General features: G+C 36.9%; 1 protein-coding gene across 9 annotated transcripts in view; it reads left to right on the forward strand.

Moving 5' to 3' along the window:
- FAM184A (family with sequence similarity 184 member A) overlaps positions 1 to 12,203 on the forward strand; it is a 121,980-nt gene that overhangs the window by 64,030 nt on the left and 45,747 nt on the right. For all 9 annotated transcript variants that reach the window (XR_011258775.1, XR_011258774.1, XR_011258776.1 and 6 more), the window contains exon 6: positions 2,915 to 3,037. Coding sequence is in view for 5 of the 9 variants with exons in the window: in XM_069599128.1 (XP_069455229.1) it covers positions 2,915 to 3,037 (123 nt within the window). In the remaining 4 variants the exon portion in view is untranslated. The remainder of the gene's footprint in view (positions 1 to 2,914; positions 3,038 to 12,203) is intronic.

Genomic DNA, 12,203 nt, shown 5'->3' on the forward strand with positions numbered 1-12,203 from the left:
GCATTTGGCCCAGAAACTTCTGATGAATGTACAGTGCAGTGGTGGTTTGAGAAGTTTTGCAAAGAAGATGAGAGCCTTGAAGATGAGGAGTGCAGTGGCAGGCCATCAGAAGTGGACAACGACCGACTGAGAGGATTAGTGAAGCTGATCTTCATACCACAAGAAGTTGCCGAAGAAATCAGAGGTGACCATTCTGTGATCACTTGGCATTTGAAGCAAATTGGAAAGGTGAAAAATCTCCCTAAGTGGGTGCCTCATGAGATGACCAAAAACCAAAAGAAATCATTGCTTTGAAGTGTTGTTTTCTCTTATTTTATGCAACAACAATGAACCATTTCTTGATTGGATTGTGACGTGTGATGAAAAGTGGATTTTATATGACAGCCAGCATCAACCGGCTCAGAGGTTGGACAGAGAAGTTCCAAAGCACTTCCTAAAGCCAAACCTGCACCAAAAAAGGGCATAGCCACTGTTTGGTGGCCTGCTGTCCATTGGTCCCACCATAGCTTTCTGAATCCTGGAAAGCCCTTACGTCTGAGGAGTACGCTCAACAAATCAATGAGATGCCCCCAAAACTGCAACGCCTACAATTGGCATTGTCAACAGAAAGGGCCCAATTCTTCTGCACAGCAACGCCAAACCTCACATCATACAACCAACACTTCAGAAGTTGAATGGATTGGGCTATGAAGTTTTGCCTCATCTGCCATATTCCCCTGACCTCTCACCAACTGACTACCACTTCTTCAAGCATCTCAACAACTTTTTATAGGGAGAAAGCTCCCATAACCAGCAGGAGGCAGAAAATACTTTCCAAGAGTTCCTTGAATTCTGAAGTACGGATTTTTATGCTATAGGAATAAACTAAATTGTTTCTTATTGGAAACAATAAAAGTGTGTTGATTGTAATAGTTTCTATTTTGATTAATAAAGATGGGTTTGAACCTAGTTATAATGATTTAAAATTTACGGTCCAAAACCGCAGTTACTTTTGTACCAACCTAAAAAGATCCATCTTGTAATATCCCTGAGGATTAAGTGAGATAAAGTGTTAGGAACCGAGACGCATCTGAGCATACGGTGGTAAATAAGTGTAAGTATTTCTTACCGTGTTTACCTGACACTGCAGTGGTGTTTTACATTTGTTTTTTCATTTAGTTCTTGCAGGGCTCCTATTGGTTTGATTTCTGTACCCATCTTACTGAAGAGAAGTGGAGACCCAGAGGGGTTAATACTTGCTTAAGCACATGCAGCTAGGATGAGTCAGTCAGCCCTGAATTTGGTCTCAGATATCAAACCCTAAGGCATTTAGCCACCACCTTGTGTCGGCATGTATTAATGATAGTTGTTACATGTTTTATATAATAGCATTTTACAGTTTCCTAAAAGCTTTCTAGTTCTTGCCCAGCTAGTTTATGTCTGAGCCTAAGCTAAAACCATCCTCCTTCCAAATAATCTTTCTCCAGTGTCCTTTTATCTTTTAAAGAACTCTTAGCTAAAAGTGACTTCACCGTCCCTCATGACTTAGTTACCAGAAAGGGTATGAATATACAGAAAATCCATGCAGAAAAGAGATAACGCAGTAGCCTTGCAAGTGCCATTCTTAGAAAATGTGGTGCAAAATCGGCCGTTGCCTGGTGTCTGGAAGTTGATTTTCATGAGAATTCTCGCCATTTCCTGATGAGAGCGGCTCACTGTGCCTAAACTGTTTAACTAGACAATATGGTTTATGCTGAACACATGCTCTCATTCTTGGAGTCTGAAATTGTGGAACATACTAATCAAGGGGGTACCCCTGTGGCCAGCCCCCGCTAAGCAACCCAGCACTGGGTCCCTCGTGAGCTTTCCTAGTATCAGCATTTCGCATGCATTGTCCCAGCTTGCTGGAGAGTTGTGTGTGAGAGGACTCAGAAGCTTGAGTCTGGTTTTCTGCAGACTTTGCCCGCGGTGCCTTTTCTCTTTGCTGATTGTCCTTGTATCCTTTTGCTATAATACATCATAGCTGTGAGTACAGATTCATGCTGAGTCCTGAGAGACATCCCCTTAAATCATCAGCCTGGGGTTTGTCCTGGGGACTGCCGGCACAGAGTACTGTTTATTACTATCAGTCTTCTCACCTTACACTGCAGACGTACTTGTAATATGCCCTGCTCTCACTCTTGTTCCCTCCATTGTTGCACGTGCATTTCCTTCTGCCTAGACTGTTGTTTCTTCCTCTTCACCACCTTTTCTTACTGGTCCACTCCTTCAAACTGTGCTTAGGAAACTCTGCGTAGAAGTTTCACACCAAGCCGCAACTTCTTAGTTCCCCATTCAACCCCCATTACAACTCATTTTAATCATATATTCTTCAATGAGCTTATTAAGGGCAGGCACTATGTCTTATTCCTTTTATATGCCAAGTAGTGAGCAGCATGCCTGCCAAATAGTTGGTCTTCTTCAGTATCAATGTTAGTAGTATTGCTCTTTAGATACTTTAATTTTTTACTTGTTAATCCTTGACTAAATTCCAATGCTAGAGCGCTGAGTTCCAGAAGTGTTAATAGTCTTTGTATTTTTATGTCAGTATAAAAGAATTATGAACTCAGGAGTTAGAATTTTTCTCATCTCACAAGATTATCATTTATAGTACACATTTCTATTTGTTTTGGACTTCAGCTTGATCTAGATTAGGCAGATATTTTTACCATTTTAAAAAAATGACTTAATTGCTACATCATAAGTGATTTAGAATGATAGACTCAAAGCCCCTAGGATTAATTATATTCATTGTTAACTCTGCTATTAATATTTAAGTATAACGCTAATTTGAAGAGCAAAGCATCAATTTAAAACAGAATAATCTTTTTCTTGGAGTCTTTGAAGTATACGATATTTGCAGTTTTATTAATTTTTTAAAATTTCTTTTTGTAAGGAATTGGAGGAACAACATAAAAAGGAAAAACTAAACCTGGAAAAGGATAAAGATCAGCTTCAACAGGAGCTAGAAACCCTGAAGGAAGAATTGGAAGACAAACTGGATTCAGCCAATCAAGAGGCAAGTACTTTGTTTGCTAACGTCGTGTAAGTAGATGAGCCTGTGTGGAAGGTAACATATGTAGAGTAAAAATAATCAAAAACTTTCTTTGATGTTGAATTTTTCATACGACATTGATTATAGCTCACAAGGTAAAAATTTACTACAAAAACAACTAAAAAGACACACCTAAATTTGGAGGAAGGTGCTTTTGCGGGGGAAAGCAAAACAGAAGACAGTATCTCCTTATAAGAAAGAAAACAAGAGGTTTGTTTTTTCACTCTTTTGCAAAACATTGACTTCATATTCTCTATGCCAAATCTTTACACTTTTAAATTCTATATGAAAATAGTATTGTTTAGCCTGGGAAAGAAAAGATTAGGAATAGGGTGTAATAAAGTGTTATAAATCAAAAAAGTTATGAGTAAAATAAATGTAAAGACCTTTGAAAGGCTATAATATTGTTTGTTTCATCACTTTTTCTCTTTTGTCCTCATTCACCTGTGTCCCCCAACATCCCAGCTGGAACAGTCCTCTTTTCTTTCTGTTCCAGCTCATCTTTCATGGGGCTCCTTGACTGGTGTTCCTAAAGCAAGTTCTTTTCTTGATGCATCTCATCTTGACAGCTCTTCCTACCTCGCTAGCCTCATCTTGCCAAAACAGTCTTTATGTCCTACTTTCTCATCACTCTCCTGCTCACAGAAACCACACCAAAACACGAGTGCCCCAGGCAGGTTAATGATTTGCAGTTGGTATTATTTAATTATCTTTAAACATTTATTCAGAGAGAGGTCCCAAGCATGGCTTTAGGGTACAGTAGGGAATTAGATTGTTACTGATACTAGCTCAGTCTGTCCTTGATTGTTCAGGATCGTCCCCTGCACACCGCCCTCAGGGTCTGTGATCCTTGTGGTTTCTCTCATTAAAAGGTGGTTTAGTGACCATCTGTGTTTCTCATGCAAGTGCCCTGGAGTTCTCCTCCTTCTTCCAAGTGGTTTAAGTGTTCGTCCGACCTGCTTACTGTTACCTCACGGAGAAGAGCTCTGCTAAATACATAATTGATTTTCCTTCTGGATACATTCTCAATTATGTTTTAGCACCCTGGTAATATTGTAGTGCCATTTTAGAATGGCTCCCCAAGAATATGCCTGACTCATCCCTCGTACGCATCTACCTTCCCTTCACCCTGGCGCATTTTCTTTCCTGCCTTGCTTTGCTGGCTAAGATCTCCAGAGATAATAAGCATTCTTGTTTTATTTCCAGCTCTTAAAATGAAGGGTGTCAATATTTCACAGTTAATTATGATGCTTCTTTGAAATTTTATTTTGTAAATGCTCTTTATCAGGTTTAGAAATTTCTCTTGTAATTCTAGTTTCCTAATTTGAAAAACAACCACAAATTGATGTTGATTTTTCTGCATCTATTGGGATCTAACTCCTTTTTGTTTAACTTAATGTGGTACCTTTGTTGTTGTTCAGTAGCTAAGTTGTGTTCAACTCTTTGTGACCCAATGGACTGGTTACATTAATCAATTTTATAATTTTAAATCAACCTTGAAGTTCTAGAAGAAGTCCTAGTTTTCCATGCCAGATTATAATTTTTTATTTTCTTTATAGTTCCACTATACAATTATTTTTAAATAGATGAATTAAGATTTTTGCTTCCCTGATAGTTCATTTGGTAAAGAATCTGCCTGCAGTGCAGGAGACCCCGGTTCGATTCCTGGGTTGGGAAGATCCCCTGGAGAAGGGATAGGCTGCCCACCCCAGTATTCTTGGGCTTCCCTTGTGGCTCAGCTGGTAAAGAATCTGCCTGCAATGCAGGAGACCTGGGTTTAATCCCTGGGTGGAGAAGATTCCCTGGAGAAGGAAAAGGCTACCCACTGCAGTATTCTGGCCTGGAGAATTCCATAGACTGTATAGTCCATGGGGTCGCAAAGAGTCGGACACAACTGAGTGACTTTCACTACTTCACTGTACATTACAATTAATTTTAACTAGATAAATTTAATATTTTTAGTTGGAATTTCAATATCAAACTCTCAAAAATAATAGAATGAATAGACAGAAAGGTGAAAGGTGAAGTCGCTCAGTCGTGTCCAACTCTTTGCGACCCCGTGGACTGTAACCTACTAGGCTTCTCCGTCCATGGGATTCTCCAGGCAAGAGTACTGGAGTGGATTGCCATTTCCTTCTCCAGAGGATCTTCCCAACCCAGGGATCGAACCCCGGTCTCCTGCATTGGAGGCAGACGCTTTAGCCTCTGAGCCACCAGGGAATAGACAGAAAAGTAGAAGGATATAGTAGACCTGAAAAGCACTAGGAACAATTCAACATAATTAAGATTTATATAATTTCATACAACAGCAGGATACCAATTCTGTTCAAGTTCCCATAGACTATAAACCAGGAGACACTGAAGCATATCCAGGGACATAAAACAATGTGCAGATATTCCATAGTCTATGAAATCATAGTGTGTTCTTTTATCACTGTGGACTTAGGTTAGAAATCAGTATCAAAAGATACCTGAAAATAACCCACATATTTGCAAATGCAATGTGACATTTATCAAGAGAGGTCTTTGACTTAGCCATTGAAACTGTCAATAAAGTTAAAAGACTGAAAAAACACAGAAAGTGATTGCAGAGAAGAAAGTACTTACATGAGAAATTAATATCAAAATGAGAAATTAATATTGAAGATATTTTTAAAATCCCATGTATTTGGAAATTAAATGTCCACTTTTAAGTGATGGTATATCTAAGAAGTTGTAGAAAGGAAAATATTTGTAACAGAATAAAAATGAAAAGAAAATTTATCAGGATTCATTGCATGTAGCTGAAGCTGCTCAGTGCAGCTAAATACAATGCGAAATCTTAAATAAGGTATGAAAATAATGGACACTAGCATAAACTGTTGTGACATTTAAACAAAATCTGTACTTGAGTTAATAAAACTGTATTACATGTTAATTTCCTGTTCTTTTTTTTAAAACATAGTGTTTCTTTATATTCTCAGATTTTTAAGCCTAGGCTTGAATAAGATTGCTTTGTGCTTTTCCTTTTTTATACCATCCTTTTCTGGTTTTGGAGTCAACATTATACTAGCCTTATAAAATGAAGTAGGACTTGTGCCCTTTCTGTTCTCTGGAAGAGCTGTGTAAGATCAAAATGCCTTTAACCTTAATGACATTGTGGTTCATATGAAAATAATTTGTGAAACTTTTTAAGGCAAGCATACTAACCTCGCATATGAGAGAAGTTTAATATTCTGAGTGCATCCACTTGTTTAATGCAATGTAATCTATGTTCCTGTTCATTAAAGCAGAATTTTAAGCTGTTTTCTTCAAATATTTTGTATTCTTTCTGGTTTATCTTCTTGATTTATCAGCTTCTAGAAACTGATACTGTGATGATGGGTTTGCTTATTCCTTCTTACATTCTATCATTTTTTTCTTTGTATATTTAGAGGCTTTTGTTATATGCATACAAATATAAAATTGCTTTAGCTACTTAATGAATCATTCTTTTTGGTTAGTCTTTGTTACTTGATATTGTATAAGCTGACTGATATATATTTTTTTATCTACTGACTCTGTTTTTGTGCATCCTAATGTTTACATGTGCTTCTTGCCAATCACATATAGCTGCATTTTAAAAAATACCAAGTCAGAAAATTTAGCCTTTTAAATAAAGATTTTATTCCACTTATATTTATTGGATGGAAAATAGGAACATTTATGGAAAGACAGGAAGAAGTTTGTAAAGACTGAAAGTGATCGTTTTAGAAAAAATTGGAGAACGTCCTATTTTCATAAGTTGATAGATCTTGATACCCTTACAAGTGAAATAGCCTAAAAACGTAAATAGTTCAACTATGTATTCAGATGATAAATTCATGAATTCCAGAGTCATAACAGAATATTAAGGGAAGCTAGTGAATTTAAAATCTCAGGTGGAAGATAACCGTTTAATCCTATGAAATGGTACTTTGGGATCACCCCCGAAGGCAAAAGTGTAAGTTGAATCATCAATCAATCTGACCATTATGGTCTTTGAAAATGTTCTTATAATATTTAAGTTGTTGATTTGGGGACTTTTCTGGTAGTGCAGTGGCTAAGACTCCTTGCTCCCAATGCAGGGGACCCGGGTTCAATCCCACATTGCCACAACTAAGATATCCTGTTTGTCTCAACTAAAGATCCTGCAGGCTACAACTAAGACGTGGTTCAGGCAAATAAATAAATACACTAAAAAAATACTTAAGCTGTTGATTTTCTTCTGAAAATAACTTTTGAAGTCTATATATATTTTTTCAATATTTTGTTAAAATGAAAATCATTTGCATTTGTTTGTTGTACAGTGGTCTATCATAGTTGTTATGCTGGCTGACAGATGGTAGTAGATCAGTAAATACTTGATGTAATTAGTAGCCATGTTTTTTGAATCTGTCTCCTAAGGTAAAAGAAATAAAAGCAAAAATAAACAAATGGGACCTAATTAAAAGCTTTTGCACAGCAAAGAAAACCATTGACAAAAAGAAAAAAAACTTAATGAGAGAAAATATTTGCAAATAATATGACAGATAAGGGGTTAATATCCAAAATATATAATCAGCTCTTACAACTCAATATAGAAAAACAGCCCAGTCAAAAAATGAGCAGAATGGGCTGCTCAGTGGTAAAGAAACCACCTGCAGTGCAGGAGATGGTAGGAAACATGGGTTCAATCTTTGGGTCAGAAAGATACCCTGGAAGAGGGGATGGTAACCCACTGCAGTATCTTTGCCTGGAGAATTCCATGGACAGGGGAGACTGGTGAGCTACAGTCCATGGGGTCACAGACAACAATTGAACCGAGTGAGCACACACACACAACATACAATGAAATATGCTGGAGTATATATAGAAAAAATTTAAGTAAATAGGTAAAACAAAAATGAGCAGAAGACCTAGATAGCCATCCACATGTATTCTTTGGAAAAAGGTCTAACAGGCACATGAAAAGATGCTCAACGTCACTAATTATTAGAGAATGCTAATCAAAAACAATGAAATACCATGTCTTACCTGGCAGAATGGTTACTGTCAAAACATCTGTAAATAACAAATGTTGGCCTGGATGTAGAGAAAAGGAAATCCTTGTACGCTGTTGGTGGAAATGGAAATTGGTGCAGTCAATGTAGAGAATAGTATGGAGATTCATCAAAAAACTAAAAAGAACATGGCTGATTCATGTGAACGTATGGCAAGAACCACCGCAATATTGTAAAGTAATTAGCCTCCAATTAAAATTAAAAAAAAAATTTTTTTTAAGTGTTGACCACACCAAAAAAAAAAAAACAAAACCCAAAATAGAACTACCATGATTCAGCAATTCCACTCTTGGGTAAATATCCAAAGAAAATAAAAAGCATTAATTCAGAAAGATACATGCACTCCAGTGCTCACAGCAGCATTATTTATAATAGCCACCATATGGCAGCAGCCTAAGTGTCCATCAGCAGATGAATGGGTAAAGAAGATGTGTGTATATATAAAATTCAGTTGTTACTTAACAATAAAAAAGAATGAAATGTTATCATTAGCAGCAATGTGGATGGATACAAAAAATTGTGCTTAGTGAAATAAATCAGATAGAAAAAAGACAAATATTCTTAGTTATCACTTAAATGTGAAATGTAAAAGAAGAAAACAAACAAATGTATAAAAGAAAACAGAAACAGACTCACAGATACAGAGAACAAACTAGCAGTTACCAGTAGGGAGACAGGTGGCAGGGGCAAGACGGGGGTATGAGATTAAGAGGTATAATCTACTATGTATAACATAAATAAGCTACAGGGATATATGGTATAGCATGTAGAAATATAGCCATTATTTTTGTAATAACTTTAAAACAGAGTACAACCTATACAATTTTAATTTTATTTAAAATTTTATTTATTAAAATTTATTTAAAATTCTATATTGAGTCACTATTTTGTATACCTGAAGCTAATATATTACTGGAAATCCACTGTATGTCAATAAAAATTTAAAAGCTTTAAAATAAAATTTATGGGGTTTGGTGTGGTGAGTCAGAGAAAGAGACCCAGGTGTGTCCTTAGGTGTTTGGGACAGCTCACGATGCCACTAGTGCAAGACAGAAATTACAGGGGAAAAAAACACATTGAATGGCAAGACGCTGAGTTGTTTAGATATACTGACTTTGAAGTGATTTCAAGACTTCTCTGTTGGAACTTAGTTTAGGGTGTGGATCTGGAGCTAAAGATCAGGCAGTTCTTGAAGCCATTTAAGAAGAGTCCACCCAAGGATAGCTGATGAGAAGATTGCTGGTAATAAGAGGAGTACCAATACTGAATTAACGGAGCCAAGGAACAAAACTGAAAAGGAGGAATCAAAGCATGAGAATAAGGGTGAATAGATATTAGAAAACCGCGAAAGCAAATACTTAAAGAGGGTTGGAAGTGCCTCACAATGTCACACAGTGATTAGAGTCAGACTGTGAGGCCTGGAAAGGTCATTCAATCAGGAATGCTCTGAGGACTTTTCTATCATGTCAGTAGAACAGTAGGACAGAAGCTAGACTTACTAGGTTTAATCTGAATCATAGTGGATGACAGTACTTTTTTAAGACTACATATCAGTGGAAGAGAAGAGGAAAATAAAGTTAGATTCCTTCTTCAACCTGGTACCAAAAAAATCCCAGATGGGCTAAGCACTGAAATGTAATATTAAATCATGAATATAAATAAAATATGAAAATACCAGGGACAAAAATAAAAGGACAGAGAAGGCCTTTTGAAATACCATGGCAGTGTCATGAATTAAAAACAAAATATTTGTACAGTTAAAACTAAAACTTCTGTATATCAAATTGTGCGTGCATGCTCAGTCGCGTCCTACTCTTTGCGACCCTATGGACTGCGACCCACCAGGCTCCTCCATCCATGGGATTTCCCAGGCATGAATACTGGAGTGGGTTGCCATTTCCTTCTCCAGGGGATCTTCCTGACCCAAGGACTGAACTTGTGTCTCCTGCATCTCCCGCACTGCAGGGGGATTTTTTACTGTGGAGCCACCAACAAAACTAAGAGAGGAAAAATGGGGAGGGTGGAATAAATGATTGGCAAACTATATGAGTAACAGAATTTAAAAGTTTTAACACCAGAAGACTGTTTACAAAACAGTAAGAAAAATGCACTGTAGTTTTTTAAATGGGCCAAAGAAAATACATGGAAAACAATTTTAATACCACTATCATTTGAAAACTAGAAATCAGTAAGATGTCATTTCATTACCATAAAATTAACAATGATTAAGCAAAACATAAGACCATGCAGCATTGATAAGGGTAAAGAAATAAACACCAAAAGCTGCTGATGGGAATATAAAATCATGATTTTCCTGGAAAGGAATTTAGCAGCATGTGTAAAAGCCATAAAGAGGAGAATATACATTCCAGTATATTGAAGCTAAGGAAATGCTTAAAGATTATTGACAAAATTTTCAGTAGAAATTCAGCAAAAATTACAGAATGGTGGTAAGTGATTAATAGGAGTTCACTACAAGAATAAACTGAGGATAGCTCCCGCAAAGGCCCTGAGACATGAGAAGTTTCTAGGAATTGGAGGGATGCCAGTATAGATGAAGTACAAAAGTAACTATAGTATGATAATACTTATTTAGTTCTAACTATGACCCAGGCATTGTTTCAGTGTATTCTCTCCTTTATACTGTTAAGTCTCAAAATAATCCCATGCAGTAAATACTAGTTACTAAATCACAAAACATTACGTGACTTGCCCAAGTCACACAGTAATTGGGTAAAGCCAGAATTCCAATCCTAGCAGTGAAATTTCAGAACTCAATTCTTAAATACAGTGCCTCTCTTATCCCCAATGAATATAAAAGCCATGGAGAGTTTTGCCAAACCAAGACCAGAGAGTTAGGCAGGAGCTATGCCGAGGTGCCTTGAAAGCCCCTTGAAAGATTTTAGAAGTTATCCTGAAGAAAACAGAAAGCATTTGGAAGATGCTGGGTACACATATGTGGACAGTTGCATGGGGGTAGAGCTGACACTCATATTCATACTTGTAATTTTAATAAGTTGACTCTGGAGAGTCATAAAGAATGGATTAGAGAGAAAAGTAAGTGTGGGTAGCTATTACAGGGAGGAGGCTTCTACTCACTGTAATTCCTTCGGTGTGCACGTTGACAAGGAGAATCTGTGTATTGACCTCTGTTGCACGTGACAGAAAGCCCAGCTCAAACTGGCCTATGGAAATTTCTTGAGTCCCAGGAGAACGTTAGCATCAGTCACGACCAGATTCAGAACGGAACTTGTTGACACTGGAGCTCAGTTCCTCTTTTTCTGTTGAGTTGGGTTTGCTCTGTTTGTGTGGTAATTCTTCAGTATTATGTGCACAACCTCTTAGGTATATGTGCAACTGGAAATGGCCTTTTTTAGGAGCTCCTTTAAAAGTCCTGAGATTTCTTTAATCATGTGCCTGCCCCTGACCAGTCCCCATGGTCAGCAGAAGGAGATGACCTTATTTGTTTATGCTTTAGTGAACGTTTCAGTCCTGGAGTTGGGCTGAAGCCCTGCTGAGACCTCCTGGACCCATAGGAAGGATAGATTCCCCTAGCGACAAAAGGAGGTTCTGACAATGAAGGGCAACAGATGTGTTCCATACATATCCAGTTTTATTATATTTGGAAAACAAACTTTAATCAGTTATGTTCTTTGAAAGTTTGCTTATTTAGTTGTACAGAATTTTAAAGTTTTTTCCTATTTAAACATATTCATTCTGTCAATAATTAAATTCTTATTTCTTGAACACTCTTTAATTCCTTGTGTAATTACATGAATAGTGTTATTTACAAGTTTTTCTTCATGTATTCCTTCTGTGTATATAACCCTTACTTATCTGAAAACTTTCTGGATTGTGGAAGAAAATTATTCTCCACGTTGATAGCTTTAGTTGTCCCTTCCTTATTGATTGGTGCCTAATATTTGTATGTTGCTTTCTAGTTAAAAAAATCTTTTCCCACATAATCCTAGAATTGAATTATTGTAATAAGTCTATAAGGCAGGTATTTTTACTGCTATTTTGTATTGACAGACCCAGAATTTGAAACTAGATTTTTTGCTAAGTTCAGGACTCTTTAACTCTCTTAATAG

Source organism: Ovis canadensis, chromosome 8 (assembly GCF_042477335.2).
Source record: "Ovis canadensis isolate MfBH-ARS-UI-01 breed Bighorn chromosome 8, ARS-UI_OviCan_v2, whole genome shotgun sequence".
In the NCBI taxonomy this organism is placed as follows: domain Eukaryota; kingdom Metazoa; phylum Chordata; class Mammalia; order Artiodactyla; family Bovidae; genus Ovis; species Ovis canadensis.